Source organism: Chelmon rostratus, chromosome 12 (genome assembly GCF_017976325.1).
Source record: "Chelmon rostratus isolate fCheRos1 chromosome 12, fCheRos1.pri, whole genome shotgun sequence".
NCBI lineage: Eukaryota > Metazoa > Chordata > Actinopteri > Chaetodontiformes > Chaetodontidae > Chelmon > Chelmon rostratus.
In genome coordinates this window covers 14,540,951-14,568,266 of record NC_055669.1, presented here as the reverse complement: position 1 = coordinate 14,568,266, position 27,316 = coordinate 14,540,951, and the positions used below count along the sequence as shown (strand labels likewise).

At 41.5% G+C, this 27,316-nt stretch overlaps 1 protein-coding gene across 3 annotated transcripts; it reads right to left on the bottom strand.

The window, feature by feature from the left end:
• Nucleotides 1–3,004: 3,004 nt before the first annotated feature.
• LOC121614491 (5'-AMP-activated protein kinase subunit gamma-1-like) lies at nt 3,005–27,218 on the bottom strand. 3 transcript variants are annotated; one of them, XM_041948371.1, is made up of 17 exons: nt 26,969–27,218; nt 26,769–26,860; nt 25,052–25,117; nt 22,893–23,148; nt 13,720–13,946; nt 11,393–11,444; nt 9,817–9,923; nt 9,018–9,099; nt 8,004–8,062; nt 7,859–7,904; nt 7,714–7,768; nt 7,462–7,588; nt 7,062–7,227; nt 6,943–6,980; nt 6,650–6,796; nt 6,433–6,526; nt 3,005–4,467 (listed from the first exon to the last, which is right to left on the bottom strand). In XM_041948371.1, the coding sequence occupies exons 2-17, from the start codon at nt 26,850–26,852 to the stop codon at nt 4,436–4,438; spliced, it is 1,638 nt and encodes a 545-aa protein (XP_041804305.1). In that variant the 5' UTR covers nt 26,853–26,860; nt 26,969–27,218; the 3' UTR covers nt 3,005–4,435. The 3 variants fall into 3 exon arrangements, with proteins under 3 accessions (XP_041804305.1, XP_041804304.1, XP_041804307.1); XM_041948370.1 differs by having other exon boundaries at nt 26,769–26,997; XM_041948373.1 differs by lacking the exons at nt 22,893–23,148; nt 25,052–25,117; nt 26,769–26,860; nt 26,969–27,218 and adding an exon at nt 19,515–20,202.
• Nucleotides 27,219–27,316: the final 98 nt, after the last annotated feature.

Here is a 27,316-nt window from a genome sequence, read left to right as displayed (position 1 = left end):
CACGCTCTGAAGAGGAATTTTAAATCAAGCCCTAGACTTTCAAAAGAGAGTCCGGTGTGGGTGTGGATGTTGAATGTGTGTGTGTGTGTAAAGAAAGGGAGAAAGATGGGCAGTGAGAAGAGGAGGAGGGGGGTAGTGAAGCCCTCCTGCCTCTTCTGCTTTAGGGCTACAAGGTGTAGAGGAGGCTTTCCCAGCGCTCGGTATCACAGGGGAGATTGGGAGATCAAAGCAGATTGTCTGGAGTAAGTCTGGTCCAGTTTCACCCCTCATTTGGAAGTCCATCAGATCCACTCATGGTACCTTCGCCTCATTTAGAGGCAACCTTTGCTGCATTAAAAAACTTCCTGCTGAAATCTAGCAATTTCCTTGAAAGAGATTTAAAAAAAATCCACCCCGCTTAGAAATCATTCATCTCTTATTGGAGTGTAAATATTCAATGAGAAAGAGGTTGTTACTTATTACACCAGTATGGGATCAACAGTGATTGAAGCCCTGTTCTGCCTGAACTGTGTACTACAGTGTCACCTTGTGGCTGTTCCACAAACACTCCAGCGGGGTTTTAAAAAAAAAAAAACATGCCTGCAAATTTCTACTTCATCTACAGGAAAGGACAGCTGATTCCACAGAGCAGATCACCTTCAGACAGAGCGGATGAACCATCAGCTGCTTTAGCTGAAATAAAAACCGGCCTTTTCTCGGTACACTCTGGCACATGGCTGCCTATCCCTGCACTAAAATATCCTCGGGGCAGCATGCCACGAAGAAAAAAAGCCTCCAGGGCTGAGAGCTCAGCAGCTTACAGCTTTGGTGATGAGTGATCATCCGTCTGTGGTTAACGATAGTTTTCTCAGGAATGTCTAATGAAAAAGAAAAGTGCGAGACAAGCATCTCAAATCAGCAGGAAAGGAGGCGAGCAACTACCAGCTACAAATCACGTCTGTGATCCAGTGATGAGCGGCAAACACACACAGACTGCTCAAAGCTGGAAAAAGTGGGCTAAAACTCTTTCATGTGTAATATAAAGTGATAGTAAACTGAAGGTTAGTACATACCACGGTGATATCTTTAAATTTGTTTTGAGGTGTGGCTTTTCAGCGTTTTGGCTGATGGTACGTATGAAATAAAATGCAAAACTCTGAAACTATTGCAACACTTAGTGCAGGCCATCATGGAGATGGTTGTGTGAGTTCAATGCACAGCATGTTTGGCCGACAGAGAACCGAAGATTGATGTCTAAATTCTGAGTATTTCTGTGGTTTAGCTGAAATACACGTTAAGTCTGGTTGAACACTGTGTATGTACAGAACCTTTAAAAGCTGTTTTTACTTAACATGTTCATCCAAAGAGCTACAAATGTATCAGGCTGCAACAGTCATCCTGATTTTCTGCAATTATTCGCTTGGTTTATAAGTCATACATAGTGAAAAGTGTCCATCACAGTCTTCTAAAGCCCAACATGATGTCTCCCAGTTTCTTATTTTTGTGTGTTCAACGGTCCAAAACCCAAAGATATTCTGTCTACAGTGATCACAGAAAAGCATTAACAAGTGAAAAGGCACAGCCAATCAATGTTTGGCATATTTACTATTTAAAAAATCACTTAAAAGATTGGTCGATTATCCAAATGGTTGCAGATGAATTTTCTGTCAATTGATTTGATTGTTTCAGTTCTATTAATGTCTGCATTTGGGGAGTCAAGCAGCAGTAGATGGACATATGCAGTTAACCAGGGGACATGTGAAGATTTACCAGTGCCTTTATTAGGTACAACTTGCTAGCACCAGGTTGGACCCCCTTCTGCCTTCAGAACTGCCTTTAAGGTCCAGAGTGTAGGATTAACTGCAATCTATAGGTTGAAATAGAATATAATAATCCTAATTGTGTTGTCATTAGTCACCTGAAAATAAGAATCGTTGTGTTTTCGTCGTCTCAGAATGAGAAGGAGCGGGTCCCCTACTACAGAGTCCACCATGTTGCACTGCCATGTTTCTACAGTAGCCCAGAATGGACAAATCAAACACTGGCTCCAGAGAGCACCTCTTATGCTACTGAACCCTACACAAAGGTCCTTTAATTCTTCTTGGCATAGATTCAACAAGGTGCTGGAACATTCCTCAGAGTGATGTGGTCCAGGACATGAAAGCATCACGCAGTTGCTGCAGATTTGTTGGCTGCGCATACATGATGTGGAGGCCAGTTGGGCAGTGAACTCGCTGTCACGTTTGAGAAACGGGTCTGAGCTTTGTGACATGCTGTGTTAGCCTGCTGGAAGTAGCCATTAGAAGATGGCTTCACTGTGGTCATAAAGGGATGGACGTGGTCAACAACAACACTCAGATGATCTGTGGTGTTTAAGTGATGCTCATTGGGCATGAAGAGGCACAAACTGTGTCAAGAAAATATCCTGCACACTATTCCACCACCAAGGCAGGATGGATCCATACCTTCGTATTATTTACACCAGATTCTGAGCCTGCTGTCTGACAGGAAGTGAGACTCATCAGACAAGGAAACATTTTTCCAGTCTTCTAATGTCCAGTTTTGGTAAGTTTTTGCCAACTGCAGCTCCAGTTTCCTGTTCTTAATCTGACAGAAGGGGCAGCTGGTGTGGTCTTCTGCTGCTGGAGCCCATCTGCTTCAAGGTTACACGTGTTGCACATTTAGAGATACTCTTCTGCATATCTTTGTTGTAATGAGTCGTTCTTTGCATTACTGTTGCTGTTCTAAATGCTCGAACCAGTGCGTATAAGGCATTTTTGCAGAGGGAACCGCAGCTCACTGGATATTTTCTGAAAATCTCATGTGATCAGCAGTTTCTGAAATAGTCACACCAATCCGTCTGGCACAAACAACCATGCCACGTTCAAAGTCAGCGGCTGATGAGTTATCTGCGTTCATGAGAAGTTGAACAGCTGCCCCTAATGAAGAGTATCCACATATTTGTGTGAGGCCAAGCTTTTGTCCATTAAATGCCAACAGTTAAATAAAAAGCTACAAACTCAGCTTTAAAGTACATTCAGTGTCCATTTATTTTTCTGCAGCCAGAAAAATAGAAAAAGTAAAACAAAGAACATTCATACTGCTGAAGTGTAGTTTCTCATGCTTGCACATTTACAGTACATGTTGATCTGATACAAAGTCTCTTTGAACCGGACATATTGCCACAATATATTTACAAAAATAACATTAAAACCGCAGTCTCTTTAAACATGTTGACACATTCATAAAAATAAAGCTTTATGTGACACGTTTCCCGAAAAACGAACCTATTTACAGTCAAAGATGGAGATGAGTCCTGTCGAGCTACAGCTGAGATAACCGAGTTGATTTGGATGTTTTTGAGTATCTGAAGCGTCAAAACAACTGACAATAAATGGGAAAAAAAGCTTGTCTTGTAATATTGTTACAAAGAATAATCCTGAAGTCGCAATGACTACTGATGTAAAATGAGCGAGAGGTACTCGCTCGTGGTTCCTGGCTGACACAATCCTTACTCGTTTACATTTGCTTCTGACCGCTGCGTGTTTTTGTGCTAAAATGATTCAGATTCTATTGAGGATTTTCTTTTTAGAATTAAATATATTTAACAGAACTTCTTGACATGTCTGACATGATTTAAAATGAAAGAAAACGCAACCGAATAAAATGAAATGGTCTTTTGAATTATAAGGTAGAATCACTTCTTTATCACACATTCATATGTAAATTTAAAAAATCCAAATAATTGCACTCGTTTGACAGTAAAAAAGTCAAAGGACGCAAAGCCCGTCAGTTTTAACTGCCAAGGGCGGGGCAAACAAAAGGCACAAATTAATATTGAGCATCAATCCCTCCATGTTGGCACTAGCAAACTGTTTTTATAATGATGACACTCATATAATGGCCACATTGTGGGTGAAGTGTAGATTTGCTACCAAACAGTAAGTTGCATCTGTGAATATTCACCTTTCTCCACCAAATACTGAGGAGAACGAAGTTTTCCTTGATGTAATGACATTCAGTATCGTCTACAAAATGCGACTAAAAATCCACTGATGAGCAGCAGCATGATGATAACTACACAACCCAAAACACTAAAGCCCTAAATCATTCATCGACTTTCCCACCTTTTCCTGGCTGGTGACCGTAATGTGTGTGTGTGTGTGTGTGTGTGTGTGTGTGTGTATAAATACAACACACTATGTGTGTGTTTATCTGATCAGTGTTCAAACAAACAAACAAACAAAAAAAAGAAATTCAAAAAAATCAATCCTCAGTGCAGGAACTCCACTTCATTCAGCTGTCTAGCTCTTTGGTTTCTAAGCCTCTATAGTGCACCAGTTGCAGGCGTCTCTGGGACCTTCAGACCGACTCCGTCAGCCTCACGCTCCCTACCTGAACCTTCAAACTTATTTACTTCCGCCACGTCTCTGCTTCCACTGATGCTTCCTCCTCCTCACTCAGCCAAGTTCTCCTCCTTACAGGCGTCTGCGGAGAGGAAGAAAGAACACAAGTTGAGACGCGACTGGGAGACTATGCATAAATAAACACACTGTAGCACAGACAGGATTAGTGCTATCTAACCCAAATCTTGTTTAAATGTTTTCATCATTAATAATTATGCACAACACAACCTGCTGCAGGAGCTCACAAGGAAAAAAAACACCACGATAAATCTGTAGTCAGACATATTTCATATTCTAGACGAAAACATTTTCACATATCAATGTTTCTACCAAATTTTAATGACTTTATTTTGCACAACTCCACACTTCTGTGAGGACACGGCATATATAAGGAGTAAGCATAATTTTTATCTGTACAACATATCGACAAGTCTGTCTAAACTGAGCTTCCCGTTTTCAAAAACAAGATCAATCATTCTTTTTGAAGCCCTGAACCACTGCCCCATCGGACTTTGTTCAAACCCAGAGAGGAGCTGCAGCAGACGGGTCAGTTTCACAAAACCGAGGTTGTGTTATGCGCAAATATAAATGATGACATGAACATTTCAATTAACCCTGGGTTACAACAGTGAGCCAAAACCTAAATGCGAGTGCATCACGTTTTCCCCTCACAACACGCTGCTGATCTGCAGCCTGAACACACAGCAAACCAGCACTCCAACACTGAAATCACTAAAATTATGCAGGCATCTGTTATTTGTTTTCAAGCGTATCAATACAGACCATAGTCACATCAAAGTAGAGCTTGCTACTGGCAAAATGCAGCTACACCTACTAAAAGCCAAACATAAGTGAGCAGAATTTATAATATGTAAAGAAGCCTCTGGATAGGACAGGTTATGTCTTAGTTTACATTAAAAACTAAAATCTGTGGTTCAGTCAGAAATATGTTTTTCTTCTTCCTCCTACAGTTGAATGTTTCACTGTGTAGAATGAACTTTATGTATGCCTTCATACATGTGTGGATCTGCAACTTCGCTAGCGTTTTGCATTTTGTTTGTTTACTTCACAAAGCCCTATTCTAACTGTGAACCACAGCCTTTAAATATAGTAACAATAGCCTTGTGTTGTGTAATGGACAGAGTTTGAGTAACGCCTCATCCCACCACACTGACAGCTTTAGGGTTCAAAGCAAAAACAAACCAAACTCAGCCCGATGAGACCTTTTCATGTTGGCTGTAAATGTGCTCTTTGCTGTAGTTTACACACTGATATTTATGTCAGTCAGAAATTCACAAAGGAATAGGTTTGATATGAGAATCAGCACGGGCCTGAAGCTAGTCTTGATTCAACACATTTTACCTCATTTTGACACAAAGTTTGTTCTTAGTTCAGTTTGACCTCAGTTCATGTTGTTGAGCTTGATTTTCTAAGCATCGCTGCCGCCTGACACGTGTCAGCATCCACCTCCTGACATCCACTAAACTTAAAAGCTGTCAAGGGTTGTTGAATTTCAATCTCATTCCCAGCAAATCGCAACACATTTCTACTTCTCTCAATTAGGGGATGTGGTGCAAACCCAGATATGTTCAACAAATGAATACCAGTATAGGTAAAAGCACCACATGTTCACCACTGAACATGAACATGCTCCGAAGCAACTGTGCCTACAAATGAAGGCAACAGAGGTGCTGGCCAACTTGAATTTCTTCAATCTGTCTCGCAACGATAAACTTAACAAATACAGATACAATTTACCAATTTGCGACCACCCGATAGGTGCACATCAAATATACTTCAATGCAATGGTAAGAGCAGACTTGGGATGACCCGCTCTTCATCCTGACACAAAAGTCCACACAACACAGCTGCGTCCAGCAGGACAAGCAGGCACCATGCCACCTTACAGCCAGCTACAGGCAACAACCATCCGGGAGTAAAATAGGTGTGTTTCCTACCCGGGACAGGGTTAGAGGGCAGGTTGGGGAGAGAGCTCAGAGTCCAGGACAGAGGGTGAGTTGAGGCTAGCGACGCTGAGCTTCTATACCTGCAGGGCTGAGCACCAGAGCCTGGAGGATGTCCGACAGGGAGACGATGCCCTCGATGCTGGAGCGCTCGTCCACCACGACCAACCGATGCACCTGGCAGAAAAACGCACACACAAAAAAAAACCCCAAATAAACAGATGAACTTTATATCAGTCCTGAGGTCATTTCTTGGTCAACAAACATACGTAACATGTCTTTGTGTTGTAAAAATCTCACTTCAGCTTTGACTATTCTGTCCACAATGGTCTCCATTGTTTCCATTTTGTGGCACTTCATGACTCCTTCGAAGTACTGAGAGCGATGTTTCAGAGCCTGCGTCACTGTGATGTCCAGGTTGTTGTACGTCTTCTCAGCAGCCAAGTTCTGCACACAAACATGACAATGTAAAAAGTGAGACAGTAAATCACACAGTAGTTCATCCTTTTTTATAATATATATATATATATATATATTATAATATTTGGTATTTTGTATCTTCAAAAATAGAAATTCTAGAAATTTCTACTTACAATCACATCAAACTTGGAGTAAATATCCACCACTTTGCCTGTAAGAGAACTCCAGTCAGAAAGCAGGCTGATTTAGCATCATTATTATACATTGTCTGCACTTCAGTTTGTGATCTTACCAGACTCATCCACCACAGGCAGGGCAGACACTCGTCTCTCCACAAAGATGTTGAGTGCTTTGATGATGGGCGTGTCCGGGTGGATGAAAGCAATGTCGTGGTACGTACCAATGCCCAGCTCCCCGAGAGTCTGCTTCATGAAAGCTGGCTTTGGCATTTCACACATCTGGCAAACATAAACACACAATGAAGCAGGGACATGTTCAGTGTGATCACTCCCCACCCAATTCATTAATGTCACATTTTAATGAATATCCACATTGGCCACTAGGGGGCAGCAGAAACGTGAAAGTAGGACAAGTTCTTAACTTGATCATCATCATCCATCATATAGATTAAAATGCTATTCAAGCTCAACACCCATTCATAGACAGACTGATGGTGATTGTCTTGGACTCACAAAAAGCTGGAGGAACTTGAGGATCCTCTTGTGTGTGAGAATATAAAGTGCATTCCCCGTGACAGGGTCGATGACAGGCAGACGGTGAATTTTGTTTTTGATGAGGGTGTACACTGCATCAAACAGGCTGCAACACAACAAACACAATGATCGCTTACAAGGAGCACAACAAACTCTGCTCACACAAACAGACACACACGGATAAAATGCGTAAAAACAGAAAGATCCATAATTTATTGTCAGGTAACGTACCTTGCATCAGGCGATATGTTCACCAGAGGTTTGAATGTAGCTTGAAGGTAAACCTCTGTGTAGAAAAAAAAAATACTCAGTGTTTTTTTTATCCTGTTTATAAAACAGCACGTTATGCATGCTACAGTGTGATCGTGATACCAACCTCTCCATGTCTCAAGCTTATGTTCCTCTAATTCATAAATTTGCACCTGAAATACAACAAGAAATAGACATTAAAGAAAAAAACTGAGAAATTCTCAGTGAAAGAAGTAAATCTTGTGCAAACATTAATTGTCAAGTGGACCTACCATCGGTGACTTATAGTATCTGTGTAGTATGATGATGAAATCTGTGATTGTCAGCATTCCTGCAATGAAAACGGGCATTAAAACACATGAATGTATGCCCAACATATAGCGCTGTGGCTGCAGGCGTTGTGAAATTAGGTAGAATAGACAGTGCTTACAAGGGCGTGGTCCAAACAACACATCACTGACACCCCCCCCACCCTTTATCCTAATACAGACTTTACATTCATTATTCATCACAGGCAGATTTGCAATAAACTCAATGCAGAAAATATAAATCAGCGCAACAAAGCCAATTCAACGCTGGTGAATCTTACTATAGGAGGGTGGACTTTTTTAGAGTATGCAGTGATTTTTTCGTTCTCAAACTCTCTCTCTCTGAAAACAGGTCAATACAGAGGAGCCATTGCTGTGCTTAATGGTTTATGACAGCTCTAATGACTTCTGCTCAATATAGCATCATGCTCCACTAGCCATGACCATCAACATTAATACACAGTTTCCTCTGTGTTCATTCAGCAATGGCTTAACAGCACAGCAAGCACATTTTCCATCTCTGTTGAGAGAAATTATGGACTAAAAATATGTAGACTGCACACAGAAGTCTCGTTGAGGTACAAGAGTCAAATCTAGAGAGCAAGTAAGACAAATAAAGCCATCTAAACACTTTTCTCTTGCAAATTTTACACTTTATGGCAAAGCTCTACCAAATGGCTAAAGCTTGGCAATTAAATCTGAAATGTGCAAAGTGTATGGAAGCCTTTTAAAATCTTATTTGGTCTATATACATCTTTAAATATCAAACTCAACGTCAAACATATCTTACTTGCACCTGAACAGTGACAAATATCAGAAACCAACCTAGAAGTTTTACACTCTGCAGGCTCCATAAAATACAAAAGTACTAGTGAAAGTTATATTTTTGAATATACGCTACAAATACAATTATTTTAGAATGTGGTGAGAGAATAAAGGCCATGAAGTCAGTTTTGTGACTAGTTTTGGGGTTCTTACCCACAAAGCTTTGCTTCTCTGTGTCCCATAGTGGAGCAGCTCGCACACCGTTGGCGACCAAAGCAAAAAAAGCTTTCTTAACCTGTCAAGCAACAGTTGAAATGAAAAATCCAAATCCAATTATACAACAACACCAAACACAATACTTCATAAGAATATTCTCTCGAGCTGAATCACTTTATGTAATAGCTGATCGTCTGAAAATTAATCAGCAACAATTCTGATAATCAATTAATCCATTCAGTTGTTCAATCAAGCAAAAATGTCAAGATTCACTGGTTCAAGCCCGAAGATTTGCTGCTTTTGTCTGTAAATCATTTAATTGAATATATTACGGTTTTGGATTGTTGGACAATCCAAGGCATTTCAAGAGGTCATCTTCAATTCTTCAGTATTTTAGTTTTTCTTGACATGTCATAGACTTTATTAAAAGTCAACAAGTTAATGTCTAATTGAAAGTAATCTTTGGTTACAGCCTTGATCTGACCTTTTTTTTTCACATTCTCATGAGTAGAGGAGCCACGCGTGATGCATTCTGTGAAGCACATTCTGAACTCTAGATGGCTTTGTGTTGGCTTTAGTATTTCAGTCTCTTGTAGATAAGGATTCTTAACTCTGAGACGTCTGTGGATTTAGTGGTTGAAGATCTACACATCAAAGAAGGTCAGACCTGCCCAGGATTACTGTTTAACAGCTTGATGACAATTCCACTAACCATAAGGCTATTGAACATTAACTTCTTCTCGAGACAAGGAACCTCAATATCATATAAAAGTTCATCTGTAGGCACAGTACTAACTTGGAGCGCCGTGTCGAACACAACCAGCTTGGAACTTGTGGGGACGATGTCGTAGCACTTGTGGGATTTCATAAAGCGCATGTAAATATCACTCTCAGGTTCAGCAGCTGTAAGAAGTAAAAAGCAGGAAAGTACTTTTAGAGGAAGGAGAAATCTCACAGGGAATATATAATGAGAGCCTGGAAACAAAACACACGCTCAGAGCCTAAACAACCATTACGGGTCTGGACCACTTACAGCCACTTTACTGCTCCATCTTAGTGATAATTAAACTCTGCTTTAAGCACCCACAAGCACAGAAACAGTGGAAAAACACAGACAACAACATACTGTAGGAACATGATGATGACAGTCATTTTTGGTGAAACACTGAGCAGATTAATCTGCTAGTTTAATGACAAAATTAAATTCATTTGTAATTGTTTATCATTAAGCAAAAAAATATAACATTTGTTTGTTTCAGCCCCTTAAATGTAAAGATTTTAGCACTTGAAGACCTCTGAGGTCTGGGTACTAGTGCTGTTAGCAGGTTGGCTCAGCAGCCTCCCAGTGAACACAGCTGGATCAGGCTCTGAGACGGACAGAGGCCAGTTTGACAACAGGGCAGAGAGGACTAAGGTGATTTCAGACCAGGACCCTGACTCCCAAGGCGACGAAAGCGCGGCAGGCGGGGATGGGAGAGGTGTGAAGCGGAGGTCGGGTATCAGCAGCGGGGATTTTCACATCTCACCCTGTGAATTAAGGGTTTATTTTGACCAAACCAGAGTTGGTGATTGTTGGAACAGTGGAAAGACAAGCCAAGATGGTTTTGGTGAGTTTTACTTTGTTTCTGTTGAGTTTGAATTAAATGTGTTTGCGATGAATTAACAGGGCGACTAAGCGAAGATATTTTGAGGGTTTACTGTTTATTTAATTGACTAAACAAATAAGAGAGCTTGTAAAATGCAGGAACTTTGCTGATAGCGTGCATCTCCAGCTGAAACCACTGACAATCAGACTCAGATCACCTCTTCAGGCACAAAAGTGGTATTTCAGACAGGTCAGGCTGAGGGCTAGCTGGTTAGCATGTTAACTTCAGTGGATATCTCTGCTATAGAGGTCAAACTCAAGTCAAAACTGTTCTTCCTTCATATTCTGTGGATAATTATAGCTGATTTTGGATGCTTTAAACACAAATTACTACACACATGTTACAAATCGCACCTTTAAATGCAAGTGGCCTCTCCAGCATGTTACAGGTATCAGCCATCACTCGGTTTCATTGAGGCTCGATTTCTCATTAACAAATATCCGAGTGACACATTTAGAGAAACGGATCTGTCCTGGTGACAAACCGGTGAAGTGAGCCGCCTCAAGGGAATCCCTCAAATGTCTGACACAGCTCAGATGTGATGGATCTCCGCGGACGCCACACACACAGCGAACACATTTTAAAAAACACATTTAACTCCGCTATTTCAAGCATACTCCGACTATCCTTTCGCTCGGAAACAGCTGTAATACCTGAGATATCCTGATGTTGTGGAGTCACCTTTACACTGCATGCGTAATTGCGCTGAAGGTAGTGAGCACTTACCATCATCATCTAGTTCAAGTTTCTCCAGCATGCCTTCGAATAAACCGTAGACCTGTGAGGGGGGAAATGCAGAAGTTTGCGGTGAAGGTGCGCAGCAAATCCTCACAACAACACGCGGCAGCGCACGACAAAACTTTGCTGTAAATTATGAGTGAGCAGCAGGGTGAAGCGACTTTTCCCCGGCGGTCCCAGCAGACTGAGAACACGGAGTGCGGTGCGCAAAACACCAAAACAACAAGGGAAAAAACGCCGTGCGCCACCGACGTTTTACCGACTTCACATCCAGGTCCGCTAAATATACACAGGTAACGTGACAAAAACCCTGTGCTGAAGCTGAAACTTCACTGGCACAGTATTATTAGACTACACACACCCCTTAAAACTCGGAGTGGAACAGTCCTGATCCATTTGCTGCAGTGGGGGGACCAATGCCGACACGCTGCCCGTACAGCCACTACAAAGGCGTGTGAGAACTAATCCTCCCACAATAAATCGGCCGAATTCATTGTTATAGTTACAATCTGCCAGACAGCACTCACCACGGGACAAGTCTCTCACATGAAGCGTGGAGGAAAAGCAGGAAGCTCCACGCGCTGTGGACACACCCCTCCATGCGGAGCAACCTGGGTGCTTCACCATATTAGGAAATCCCTTACGTTGCTTAGCAGCAAGAAGCTGGGGATGCCTTGTCACATCCTCAGAGTTAATTTCTTCTGACACAACGAGCCACAAGGCTGATCTCTACAAAAGTGAATCTTTGTAACCTTGACAGTGGCAGCAACATGATGCAAATACCATGCAAATTGTGCTGTTTGCATCTCGCACACAACACAGGCCAGGTCCCAGCGTGAAATGTGCTGTGTCATGCCGAGAGATTTGTTGATACACGATTCCTCTCGGTGCCTAATTTGCAAGTATGCGCACAACAAGCCACAGCTGCAGTATGAGAAAGCCTGCATACCTGTTCTGGGATGCTAAACAGTCCCCAGTGTCGCCCTGCAATGGTGACACAGCACTTCCTTCGCCAAAAACTACTCCTGCACTTTCATAAATCTTGTCCTGCTGCATCACAAAGCGGGCACACAGCCTGCATGGTGTATTACAGCAAACTCCAGGGACGCAGACGTACACAAATCCATTAAATTGATTGCTTTTGCAACTGCATTTGGCAAAAACATAATAACAGCATCATGAGATTATTTTGTGAGCCTCCCTTAAATATGATGGAGGGAGGCACAGAGGGGCTGAAAGGCACTGACTCATTGCTCTTCGACCACAGTCACGAGTCCTTGGGTGTTAATATCAAGCGTATACAATGTTGGTGATGAAATATTGATTTACCGTCTCTGGCTGGAATCCACAATCACTCACAGCAGACAGATCAAGGCAGACCTTCAGATAATTATTCATTAAATGGGTACAAGAAGTAATTCGTCACTAACTGTAGGAAATGTGATACCACGCCCTGGCTCAGGCTGGTGAATCCTAAATAAAACCCACAATGAAAACCTCTGTGACAAAACCCTGAATTCCTTCTCAGTTGTTATTGCAGTAGCAGTCAATTGAGCACCCGCTTAGCTCAACATCCAAGCTGTTTGAGATATTGCCTCAATGCCACCACAATATTTACACCCTCTGTTCTACCGCTGTTGCTCAGGGCAAGTAGTGCAAACACAGCCCTGTTGACACACAGCATGCTCAAGTATCAGAGCTTGAAGTGAAGAGATTTGCATCATCCCTGCTTTCTGTTCACCACTTTCCAAGTAACCCTTATGATGCTGTGTGAAGAAGCACATGACTCATGGAAAGAACGCCACTGTTGTGGAGCCACAAAGGAATTGTAGTTATTAGTTTCAGCATCTTGTGACCCATGCAGTATTTATCAGTATTTTCAGAGAATATGAATTGGTTTTACTAACACTGAATTAGTGCAAAGATACAGCATTTTACATGCAAATTTAGTCACATATTCAGCTTTGTTTTTGAAAAAGCAGTAAATATTTCACCTATCTTAAGAATTCACACACATATGCTATTCCTGAGCCCCAGGACAGTTTAGTGATTACATGTGAACCCACATCACTCTCCCTTAAAGCTAGAAACAGGAGAGGTGACCTTTACATTGTTTTTTTTTTTGTACCTGTGATGTAAAAATCTCTCTCAAACAACAAAGGGTGCACCGACTTTGTGGAGACTGAGTCATAGCACATTAATTTTATCACAAGTAGTGACTGAACTGTCCCAAGGCAAGCAAACAATATTAATTTTTAAAATAGATTACATTCAACTTTAAATGGTTTCTTAAACATTTTTGCAATGGGACTTACTTGTTGTGAGGTAGAGTAAGATGGCATGGGGTTTGAGGAAGGGATCGGGGGTTTAGCAGAGGGAAGGCAGAGGCGCTGTCCTGTGTCTGGAGGCGTTGAGAGCGAGCGGGATCGGGAGCTCGCCTCCAGGCGTTCGGGGCTGGGCCTGCTCGTCTGGGCCTCCTGGGTGAACACGGGTTGGCTGGACGACTGGGTTGGGGTTGTGGGTGGTGTGGAGAGTCCTGAGGCTGCAGAGAGATAAAAAGGTCCACAATAGACACCACAATTTATCTCTTGTTTCTCTCTATGCCAATCTGCATTCTGAGTGACGCAGTGCGAATTGACAACGCTGACAGGCTTACTGTAGCTGGCAAAGGCTGAGGTATTGCAATCGTGACTGCTGCAGACACCATCAATGCTGTCACATGCTATAACAGAGAAGGAATGCATATCTGATCCATCAGGGACTGAGAGAGGACTGGCTACTGAGGAACAACAAAGATACACAGAGATAAAGCCTCTGCCAGTCCCTGGCAGTCAGGGATGCACTTGGTGTACCACCATCACAAAGATAGCTCAAAACTAAGTTATATTAATTTAAACAACAATTAGCAGCATGCTTTAGCTTAAGTAGACATCTTCAACAAACATAAAAACACGCAAAAAAACAGCCCCAAAAGGCTTTTACATTTTACAGGCCCCGCATGGTCAACCCACAGAGGTGTTTCACTTTATTTGCCTGCTTGGCCCTGTCTAAAGGCTGTGTGGGGATGTAATTATTGAACAGCTCCCAACTTCAAGACTAATTAGCCAGAAGTGAAAACACCTGTGTAGGTGTGCCGAGCATTTAATTTTTATTAATCCATCTGCTGGTGTGCCTTGCAGTTGCACCCTTGTTTTGTCTCTTGCTTTCTGTTTGTTTTCGTCCACACTTTAAATTAGAGACACTCCTTAGTTCGGGAAGCTTTGTGGCTTGAATCCTGTGAGAGATCACAGAGCTGACCAGTGAGAGCCCATGTGACATATCAAATTTTTATTGTGACAAATGTCACAAATGTCTTTACATCAACATGTGGATGATGAAGAAATAAGGGCTAAAAAGTCTCAGAATATTCTTATAAAGCATGATGAAACAGAAATATCAGATTGCATCTTTAATGATTGTTATTTTATTTTTACATTGGTTTAATGCACAGATTAATGTAAATGCAATTATCCCATTTTAAATTGTTTTAAAAAAATGTATTACATAATTGATAGAGTTATATTTGAACTCTAGGCAGTGGAGTTATTATTCCTGTGGCATATTCCTCAATAACACTGCAGTGAACTGACAGCTGCATGACTCTGTGTTAATGAAAAATCCCTTAATAGCGCTCCGAATATCAATTCACCTAAATGAATGCTCTGAAAGCGATCAATACTGGATCAATATTGGAAAAAAAAACACAATAAATCATGCAGCTTGTCTCTTTCCTGTTCTTGGCGCCCCTCCACAATAACTAGGTCAATTAAACTTAACGCCAGCGTAACAGTGAGCAGTCTGTGACACAGCTCTTCCTGCAGCAGTGTCCGGTTAAAAGGTGTCAGTCACATGACAGCCCCTCACATGCTCTTTCACATCAGGCACCACAGTCTTACGCAGGGAGACATGCGACACTCGTGCTGCCTCAGCTCCACCCCGCTGACATATTTCTGAGGCCAGACAAAGAGCGCCATGCGTGATGTGGACCAAATGGTGCACATCACAAGGACTGCACCATGAGACGTCCAGTTGACTTTTATTATGTCCACATATCTGACAGTAAAGCCAAGAGTATGTAAATGTTACGTGAAGACTCGCCCACCGGAATGAAAATACAGGATTCAGTTTCAGCACATCTTCTCACTTGACTCGGTGAATGAAACAACCTGTGATCATTATTAAGCAATTTGAACATATGACTGGGAAATAAATTATGTAGCATCGTCATTTAAAGGTTAACAAGTTGTCTGTACTTAAATAAAGCAGGACAGAGGCATCCATATCCTGATCAGTATGTAACATTTATTTTAACAGATTTCCTGTGATAAACTTTTCCACTTTCCAAGCATAATCTTGAAACAGAATTTTAAAAAATCTAGTTTGGAGACATAAATGACGCCCCGTTTGTTGAGTGAACATTTTTCTTCTGTGTGTCCGAGTGCACTCCACACTATCTCTTGCCATTTAGTTGGCATGCACAAGCCCTCTTTGGCGTGCCCTGCTTCCGCTGTGTAGCCTTCTTATTTTAGCCACGCTGTTGTGGCACATTCCACAGGAGGAGATAACAGCGGGGCTGGGAGCCCTCTCTGCAGCCTGGTTAATAGGGGACAGCTAGACGCCACCCAGGAAACAGGAAATATTGTTGATGTACATAGTCCAGTTCATCCAACTTTACATGCATGCACACACGCACACACGCACGCACGCACACACGCACACACACACAAAATCTTACACAGCACTCTAAAAAATATTTTAGAGTGAAGCGACCTTAGAACGTACTACATACTAATGTACTGATGCAATGGACACAGCTCTTTTAAGAATAAATAGTGACAATTGTAGAGTTTCTGTCTTAGAATCACTGGATCTAAGTGACCCATCTGACACTGTCAATCTTGAGAGGTTTTTATCAGACCTCAAAGGATGTAATTTTCATGTTTGTCTTGGGAATTTTAGCTCCAAAAAATGTTTATCTAAAGTGGGGTTCCCCAGGGGTTGATTTTAGACCCACTATTGATTAATTTGTACTTGCTGCCTCTGGGCCAATTTATCAAGAAACACAATGTGTGTTACCACTATTTATGCTGTTGACATGCAGTTAAACACAACACAAAGGAAATCTTGAAAATTGTCTCTGGACAACTTTGGTGTTTTCCTGGATGCTGACCTCACCTTCCAGTACCACATTAACAGCACAGTTAAAACCGGATTTTCAGTGGTCTGATTTGCCCATCTTAATTTTATTTTTACTTATGCTACTGATTTTAACTCACTTGTCACTTTTATCATTTTTTATAGGTCAACTGTTGGTCTTAATTGCTATTTTAATTTAATTTAATTTTATTCTTATTTTTAATGGTTTTAATTCGCATGTCTTATTATATTCTTAAATATTCTATTTCCTTAATGGTTTTTAACTCACAAGTATATTTATGCATTTGTCTTGATTCTGTTAACTTATGTCTTAATTAATATATTTGTCTTAACTACAACCTCTGTGGTAGCTCATGTTCTGTGCAGCTTTCACTTGGATTGAAATGTGCTCTATAAATAAAGGTTTGCTTGCTTTTGATAACAAATTCAGTTAAGTAAAAATGGCAAACATTCTCTGGTTTAACATTCTCAATTGTGAGGATTTACTGCTTTTTTGTCATCTCATGTGATAAAGTGAAGGGTTTTGGGCTGTTGGTCAGACAAAACAAGCAATGTAAAGATGTCACTTTGGGATTTAGGAAACGCTGATGGGCATTTTTCACTATTTTCCAACTTACTTGCAGGTTAACTGATGAAGTGAAAATAACTGTTAATTGCAGTTCTAATCTGCATTTTGAGCTGAATGGATTAGTCAATTAAACAATTTGTAAATTTACAGAGAAATAATATGCAACTTTTTCCATAATAAATTTAAATTTCAGTCATTTTTCAAGCAAAAATCACTAGACAATGTCAAATTCTCTGGTACAGGCTTCTCAAATGAAAGGATTTCCTAATTTTCTCTGATTTGTATCAAAAACTGAACTAAACTGAATATCTTTGGGTTTGGGACAAGTTAGATGAGCAAAAGATAGACTAAGCAGTGAAAAATTTATTGGCAGATTATTCAATAATTGAAATAAACTTGCTGCAGCGCTATTTGAATCCTTGAATAAAAAAGTTGAGATGTGGGCAGTGATTCAGAGGCATAGAGACTACTCACACTGGGGTTTTCTATTGCAATTTACTGCAAGTTGTGTTAACACAACACCCATAAAAGCAAATCCACATAGTCTGGGTGCCCCCTGAGGAGTCAACGGGGGTGTTTTCAGTTCAGTGGGGCTACAGTGACACAGGGAGCAACATGAGCCTCATCAGTTGATGTCACAGCAGTAGTGAAGCTGCTACAGGCCCAATGGTAGCGCTGCTGCAGTTGCCTCTGGCCAGCCATTTAATACAGTGAATCCTAAATCTGAATGGGTATGTTTGTATAGGTGCACAGATCAGAACTGGTATGAGGACTGTAAAGCAATATGACAGTCAGTGACTCCGACTGGCTACAATGAATTTTGCTCGGTACAATTTAATATAGGATCTCTGTAACAAAGGAGGTGTCTTTTCAGCACTTCAGTTATGGCACATTCACTAACTCACATAGGTGTGCAAACTGCATCATGGCAAAACATTTAAATGAGGAGTCACTGTTCAAACTGACATTTTAAAAAGTTGCAGAGAAGCACACACACATCCAACTGGCAACTAATGAAATTTCTCAAGCAGATGCCAGCTTCTTAAAAGGGTGCAGTGAGAGAGACAGAGCGAGAGAGATGCATTTCCATAGTGTAGAGAGGCTCTGGATCAAAGGACGTGTGGTTTAGGCTGAGGTGTCACCACCTCGTATACTGCCTTTACAATGAGCTCTACATCCTACACAGCCTCATATGGATGGTACATCATTATGACAGGACTCTGTTCCTCTCATCTACTCCACTAAGGTCAGACTGGCTCTAAATCAGGAACTGTAAAATCTGTGATCAAGTGCCACTTGAACACCACACAGTGCGCCCCACTGCTTCACTCATAAGGAATTATGAGCTAACACTACAGCACTGACGCTACAACTGCATTAAGTCTGAATGGTGAGCTGTGCTATTCATTTGGCATCCATCTTTTCTGTCACTGTTCATGGCCTACTCCATACTATGAAAACGTGATGGAATATTATGTACAGAGATACTGACCCCACGCATAAGAAAAAGTGACAAAAATTCAACTTAGCGTGCTCTGACCATCCCCACTTCATTTCAAAATGCTTCCTGTCAATTTAAATAAAGATTTCAAAATGGAGCAGCTATTCTGAAATGACTCCCTGAGGATATGGGACAGAAATAATGACATTGAACTGACACTGATAAAGTCACTCTGAATGATTTCAACATAAAGACAGGATTACTACAAAATAACAACACGAGACGCTGCATTAACAAGACTAACCTCCTTTGATTCAAAGCACAGGAGACATATCAATAAAGCACAATGAACAAAGCATTGCGCACTATGTGCAGTAATTCAGATGCATCTATATGAATTTAGTATAAAAATGATGACTAACCTCTTGACCCAGGTCAGCCCCTCAAAGATATCTTTACCACTCTGGCCTGTGTCCTGTCACTTTGTGCAGATGCACTGCATGCATTTGTGAAACCAGAGACCAGCCATGTAACCAGTACCTAAACTATAAGGGGCACCTAAGGCCACAACCTACAGAATTCAGCAGTATATATATAGGCTAAGAACAGACTTATACCAAACAAAAATAGATGCTCTGTTTGTGGCTTTTGCTATGAAGAAAATAACTCACATGTTCAATCTTAAGAACATGTGAGTTATCTTATTTATGAAGGATTACTGGACTTTAGTTTATAATATAAATTATATCTAAATTCTAAACCTTTAAAACGTAATGTCCTTAAAAAGGTGTACTAGGATTTGACTGCATTCACTAGAGGAAAGTAATAGATTACTGGACTACTGGAGGATACTGCAGGGAAATGTTAAGATACAGGAGTAGCGGGTGAAGAGTACAGCACATTACCAGACAGACATGATGCCTCGGACTGATGCCTTCCTCCTAGCCCATCTTGCTCCTTCCGTTTCTTGCTCCTCCTCAGGCTGCCAAACCTCTTCATGGAACGCAGTGGGTTGTGGGTTCAAAACTAAATTTGACCATGACCATCTGCATTACGATAGGGGTGTAGAGATGTCTCAAAACTGTCCCAAGTGAGAGTTACTCCATTTGCTAGATGATGAAGGTTGTACAGAAATTAAGTTGGAAAGTATATCCAACTGATACGCGTCCACAGATCTAGAGAATGGTTTGTCTTTGAAGCTGTTTATTCTGTCTTTAGGAGAGAGATGGTCCTTTTTATTAGATGTAAAAAACTGGACAGCTTCAAATCAATGGATGAAGAATACAGATTAATGGTCTTCTGGCTTCTTCTGCAGGAGAAAAGCTAATTTTTGCTATTCCATGAAAGTGAATTCCACTTTCTTGGAGCCAGCAGCACGAGTTACGAGCAGAAAATGAAAACCGTAGCAAGGCGAAGATTGCATGTCCAGGCCAGAAAAAGAAGAAATCCTCCAGGACCACGGAGCACAGAGTCAGCTGCAGGAAGCAGCGTGAGCTCATACATGTGATGCAAAAGACATGGAGAGTATAACGCGGTAAATTCCACACGTCCCCCTCGCGAGTGATGCAAACAACAACTGGGGCCGGAGTGACTTTTCTCCCCTCTACGCCAGTGTCAGTGCTGCAAATTGTCAGGTGCAGCTGTGGGTGGCGTCTCTTTAATATAGCATGCATGTCAGCAGCCTGTAAAAGGAGGCCACCCTCTGAAGGATACAGCAGCGATTGGCTCAGGCTGCACCCCCCTCCCCCCGGCTTCCACTGCCCTCCCTCTTCCCCAAGAGTAAAGTCAGCACAGGCACATCTGCCTCACTCTGTCTTCACACAATAACGCAACATACATCCAGTGATTCTGAGACAGAAACTTTATTTTTAATTCCTCTGAGCTTGCAGCTCAACTTTAAAGGGGGCTACAAATAAAGACGGAAAGGTTGTGGTTTTGAGCTAGGAGTACTGCAGCTCTGTCATTTGTACAGTCAGCCGTCTATAACTTTTGGGGGCCTGACCTTTAAGAGCGCTGAGGCCGGCCCCCGTCAGATGACAGCAGGGGGACATCCCATGTTCTGTCAGCTGATCAGAAAGCCTCCATTCAACAGCACCAGCCTCCCCTACCCTTAACAGATGGCCCACTCAGTATTTGCTGCTCACATTAGCCACAGCATGTCCAGTACAGATCTCAATTAACATGTTATGCAAGTGTTCCACTCTGCTCAGTGGGCCAATGGCCAATGTATGTGAGGGGTTGAAACATTGATGATGAAATCAGCCACCTGAAATATCCCTTGATGCTCACTGTAATAAAGTTTTCATTATCCGAGTCAAGCAAATTCATTTCACTTTGTATTCTAGGTTGCTAAGTTTCAGATCCATGAGGATTTTAAATGTTTATATGCACATCTACGTGTTCGTGGTGTATTTTGTTAAGCTCTTCCCTAGCTTAGCTTCCCTACTCAACGTAAAACCATTCTGCCCTTGTAAGGCCCGCGTTTTGTGAATTTGGAAAGTCGAAACTGCCCACTTCCTTTATTTACTGACAACATACAGCACACAGTAGCAACAGAGAGAGTGAGAGAGGTTGGTGAGGGGGAGAAACTGCATGGTTGTATGAAGAGCTCCTGCGAGTCTGGTCACTTCCAGATAAGGGTATGAAAGTGCTACAGTTGCCTTCAGCAGCGAGAGACTGACAATGTCCAGACGAGGGGAAAACACATATTTAAAGTGGTTGGGACTAAGAAGACATTCTGATCATATCTGTAGCAAATATGGATATAAATGCACCTGAGAAAACAACTAAAATAAGTATGGTGCAAATGATACAAAATCTGTTGTTCAGAAACACACAACATTCTTAAAAATACCTCTGTGTTTACTAAAATGGTAAAATATACTGATAATAAAAATATAGGGGTTATAAAATTGACAGTTTACTCAATACTAGTTTGAGAGCTAAGTCAAGACAGGCCTATGCCTTCAGCACACCCTTGTGGTGAAAGTTAGGTGTCTACAAAAACGTCCCACTAATAAAAATAGAAGATAGTGAGCCCACTCAATCGCTGCATCATACTCATTTATAAGCATATTTTGCTGATATTATCATTCCCAACCATTTAAAGCCACATCATTAGTCAGAAATGAACAGAGAGGATGTAAAATCTCAAACCACATCAGACTCTAAAAATCCTGAGCAGCTGGCATGAGAAGACTGAAGCAGTTGGTGTGTTTTAGTTTGGTTACCATCAATAACAACCTCCAGAGGAAACGGAGCATGCTGACTCTTGAGGTCTGGCCCTAGCACAACTATTCCACCAGCCACTGCCAAACTGACCCTCTGTGAGGAAACAGAAGAATGGGTATACGTACGAGCCAAAAACATATGACTCATCTTTGTGCCGTTTGATGCTGCTTCCAGCAGGGCTGTTTCCGTGTAAAACAGGCTGGTTTTTGTTATGTAATAATCAACCACCCAAATACATGGAGACATGAGAGTTGAAAATCTGCCCTGGTCTGTTCTTTATAAAACAAGGCCTTGTTCTGACTAGCCTGCCTCATTTCCACTGCTTTGTGCAATTTTACCATTATGTAATTACTGATTTTTATTTTTTACATGGAGAATGTACTATGATGACTTCCACCTCTGGGATGCCAAACCTGTAACTTAACCTGATAAACTGGCTTTGAAATGCACTGCTCAATGGAAGCTATTTGGAGCTAAACAAAATAAATAAATTAAAACAACCATTTCCTTTTCCTTGAGAAAGTTGCTGACATCAATAAGAGGATAACTGATACTGTCGGAACATCTAGTTGCAGTAAAGTGATGGCCCATCTGTCTGATGATGCTAAAGACCATGTTGTCCTGCAGGCCTCTTCTTCCTCCTACTCCCATGTGTACAACTCAGAAAATGCTGCTTGACATGTTTTTATGTCAGTTCTGTCACAAGCAAAATACCTGAACTCATGAACTCAATCAGATAGACACGGGTTCTTGTATGTGGCTTTGCCTCTCACATACAGCAGGAAACCCACATAGTCTTTGAGATAACATAGTTTCATCTATTGTGTCTCAATTCTTTTGCGAAATATCTAGATCTGCTCCAGCACAAAATAACAGCAGCATATACCGTATTTCCTTTGTTGAATTTAACTACTACAATACAGTTGTAGTCAACTCACGAACTGACACTACAACAGTTGCTATTACATTTTCCACACAACAAGCTGAGTGTTGTGACTGTCCATTTTGAGTCACAAATGGACAGTCAGTGCAATGTTAGCTTTTCAACTCACCTCTCCTGGTCCTGGAGAAGATTTTGATGCTTGCAGGTGAGGAGTTGGATGAGGAGCGGAAGATACCGCTGAAGCTTAGGCGATGGGGGGACTTGGGTGGGGAGTTCTGATGGGAGGGATAGGGGAAGATAGTTTTGGGTGAACCTGAGCTGGTCTTCAATTGCACGGGAGCAGACTGAGGACATGGGGGCAGAGAGGCGCTGGCTGGACTCCTCGCTCCTTTGGTGGGGCTTGCTGAGCGGATGCAGCGATCTCCCTGAGAGACAATAAGGAGGCAGTTTGATTTCCTTGCACTTTTGTAAGCATGTGGTTTATGTTCAATGTGTACCGGCAGTGTTATCTGAGACAGTGAGAGGTTGCAGAGCTATGCTGTGAGAAACTCTGCACATAACAAGATCCAAACCAAAGGCCACACTGACTGAGCAAATTTAGAGAAGAGATTTATTGTGAAATGACAGTCACTGATTGCACTTTTTGTGGGAACTTCTTCTTTTTTCACACACGAAATGCTCTTTTGGTGTAGTTACCCACATTGTAACTCTTAATGGCATCTCATAAAAAAAGCAGTATAAGAATGTGAGTATCATGTGCAAAATGCAATACAGCAAATGTTCTTTCGGGATCTAACTGTTAAACAAGGAAAGGCGAACAAATTACTGAAAACCAACAAGGTAATATAATAAAATAAAAGAACATTCTGTTCAAACCAATTAAATCCGAAGCAGAAACATCTTACTTTGTACAAAGCTTACAGTAATTACAGCTGAACACCAAACAACATTCACAACTTCACAGTTCAAGCTGCAGTGTTTGGCAACTGACACATTTTTATGAAACATTGCACAAATTCAGTCCAGTTCTTCATTTCCCTCTAAGACTTAGTGTCATGCTGCTGCACGGCGCGTTCACAGGGTATTGTGTTTATTGGCCTCACCCTTGATACAAGTACCATCAGGTTCACCATCAGACAATCAGCACTTCTCTTGGTTAAACAACAGTGACAACATTTTTCATTATGACTTTCTGTGTTTTTAAGACTGCCTTTGCAAGGTCAATATCATGTAAACAGATTAAGAAATCCTTCTCTATTCACTGTGCAGATACCAAAACATAACATGAGAGGCGACAGCCAATCTAGCTGGAGACAGAGAGAGCCTCCTCCCACCACTGACTGCTGCCTGTTCTGGATGTGCCAACAACAAATCTTTTAACCATTTGTGGACTCTGATACAGCGAAGCATTGCGATTTGCAGAGACCTCCAGCCCAGAGGTTGTGTTTACAGAAAACAATAAAATGTAACAGGAGTGTTTTGGTAACAATGTTGGTTGATAAAAGCCTGTGTAATAACCAGTCTCAACAAAATAGAAGAACTGCATTATGATATGAAATGCCAGAGGATCCAATGTAACTCTATGAGAAAGAAAATGCACTGATTATAACACGAGAGGCTTAATCGCTGAATTTGTAACAATTCAAATCAAAAAGGGAACAATTATCTTGTGCGGTCTCCTCAACAAGGCTTCAGGGTGGTATTTGCTTGAGACTGGCCCTATTCCATACGCACATTTTTGTCTAAACCAATCCTGTGTCAAATCTGAGGGAGTGAGAGCACACACACCCATCCTTTCTGTTTGCCAACAACTCTCACTCCGTCATTGTGCAAGAGCTTGTTAAGGCAAGTGAACAGCTATCAGGGTTTTGTCTGCATATAAAATCAGCTCTTTCGAAACACAACAGAATGCAGATTGCTTTTATCAGCATTGCACAAACATTACTGGTGTAAAACTGAAATATGTATTCTGATGGGTATGATGTGATGATCAATAACTTCTCTATTCAAATCAATTACAGCAGACAGTAGGAAGAGGCTGCTTTCTTTTATAAAAATCAATTTCCTGTATGTGATCCTGCTATGCCTGGACACAGTGGGCGTAATGTTACTGTAAGCCAGTGAGGGTTGGCAGAACAGGAGAGATGGCCTTGTGTAATATTTTGCTCTCCCAAATCCTTGTCTAAATGTGTTCAAAGCCAAACAAACAAGAGCCAAAGAGACAAGACAAATCTTGTGTTGAAAAACGAAGCTTGAGAAAACAAACAAATGGCAAGTAAATGACAAAATCGTGACACAAAAATCATTAGATGGAAATAATTTCTGTACCGTCTGAGCGTCACGTTTGGCTGAGCCACTCGTTTCCACTTGCGGGGAGGTAAATGCGCCAAAGTCCTGCACATAAAGAGATCTGAGTGTCAAGGATAAAGCTAACCTCCAGCAAACATAGCAGAAAAACAAAATGACATGTCATAACAGGTAACAAGAATGCCCTCTTAGCCCTGCATGCTGCTATAGCCTTTGTAAACACAAAATGGACATTGTTGTCCTTCACTGTTTAGAGCTTAAGTGAAAATATTCAACGCCAACTTTTTAGCCCTTTGGCATGTCACTTCAGAAAGAAGAAAAACATGTTTCGCCTTCACTGAAACCCTTGCAAGCAAATACATAACACACTCCTTGTCCATATCAAGGGTTGGGTTTTACATTCCACTCTGGACGGACGGTGATTTGCATGCTGCAGCAGAAAGTCAGTTTAATTAAACATAAACACATAAATAGGTGACCATGCACACCGATATCTTTCATGCAGCTGTATTAGTGTTGGGGAAGTTCATGTGGTGGTGGAAAGCTCCAATATCCAGCACTAGTGTTGGCCACAGACACAGTGTTGTGTCGGAAAGCTCACTTCCCACTGGGAAGCATTTTTTTTCCCCCCCAATCTTCACAGCTACGAGAGTGCACCATGAAAACTCAAATTACACCTTCTACTACATTTTTGTTATGTCATTTTTCAATAAAAATGCTAAAAATTTACATATATCGTACACATGACTGACCATTTCACAAAATCCTGTTCAGGAAACACAAATTGTCTCCAGTCCAGTTACAAATAAGACGGGAAAGCATGGAGTAACATGGCTGTCAGCCATGCTACATGACAAAACAAATGAGTGGTCATAAAAATGTCTGGGACATGTTGCGACATTGAAAAACCAAAGGTTCAATAAAGCTTTAAAGTCTACAGTAGTGTTATTGATTCCACAGTGTAGTCGAATAAAAACACAATCCCACACATTAAGACTGATGAACAGAGGCAACTGTGAATAAGGCTACTGAAATGAAGCTAAATAAACAAAGGCCCCTTAACATAACAAATCATCACTTGCTGGTTTGGAGCAGGTTGGTTCCTCTGAAATGTTTGCTTTGCTTGACGTGACTTGTTTTTCCTCACTACTACTACTTGCTTTTCTCTGTTTTCTGCCATTGTCATCTGAATATCTGTGTTGGTTGGCCAAATCAACACATCTGACATTTTCTGACACACCAATTTACCAGTTGCTTAATCGAGAAAATAATCCGTAGATTAATCGCTAAGGAAATAATCTTTAATTACCGTCCTTTATTAAGGTCAGATGTTAAAGCAGGGGAGTTGTCAACAATGACATCACATGAAAGGGTTACTGCTGGACGTGCTGATAAAAAAGATCAAGGAAGTCCAAAATATATTTCCAACAGTGCAAACAGCCTACTGTTTGTGCCAAACGTTAGAACCACTTAAGGTGGACTTGAAAAAATAAAATAAAATCCATGTAATTAGTGGCAGTTAGATTGAGGAACTGTAAAGTCGTGATCCAGAGACAGCTGTCAATCACGCACGTTCTTCAACGTCGCGTGCCAAGTGCAGGCGGCGATGCAACCAAAATGGCTAATAACGGCTAAAAGTTCAAGTCCTGATTGCATGGAAAGTTCAACTACAAGCCCGTTTTTTTATAGTAAACAGTCGCAGCAAGAAGCCAAATTAGTTGATACTTCACCGACTCACCGGCATGTTAATCCGCAGACTTCTCCTCTTCTTTGGCATTTTCTTTGAGCTTTCCTTGCTGGACTCCATCACCGTGCTTCCCATGTTTTCAGCTTCAAACGAGCAAAAACAAAACAACGACAACAACAACAAAAAAAGTGAAGCTAGTGAAATAACTGCGGTACCGAGACTGCAGACCATCAACAACTGCCTCCACCTACTGTTCAGCTGCCCAGTGTGACTACTACGACAACACGGAGGTGCTGCCCCATCCACCAGGAAGTAGGCCGGGCCGTGGAGAGAGGCAGGCCAGCGCGCATCTTCAGCTCAATCTGACCGTACACAGGTGTTACACGGTTTGTCCCCCCCGGGAAACGAGCGTCCCCTGCCGTGTTATCGGCTCGCTCTGACGCCGGAGACATAATTAACAGCGTCACTCCGTCGTTTTTGGAGCTCTGATAAAAACACTACTCTTCATGTTTTGTTTTTTTTTTTGATCACACACAGTCCGACAATCTGCACACTGTGTCTTTAAAATGAGAGGCGAAGCTGATTTTTCTGTCAGGAAG

What these genes read in the sequence shown, in the direction of transcription:
- LOC121614491 (XM_041948370.1), bottom strand. Translation starts at nt 26,948, where the DNA reads ATGGTCTGCAGTCTCGGTACCGCAGTTATTTCACTAGCTTCACTTTTT. An exon ending in GCCTGTGGTGGATGAGTCTG is followed by an intron (nt 6,981 to 7,061) that starts GTAAGATCACAA and finishes GTTCTCTTACAG; the next exon opens with GCAAAGTGGTGGATATTTAC. An exon ending in ACAGAATAGTCAAAGCTGAA is followed by an intron (nt 6,527 to 6,649) that starts GTGAGATTTTTA and finishes TTTTTCTGCCAG; the next exon opens with GTGCATCGGTTGGTCGTGGT.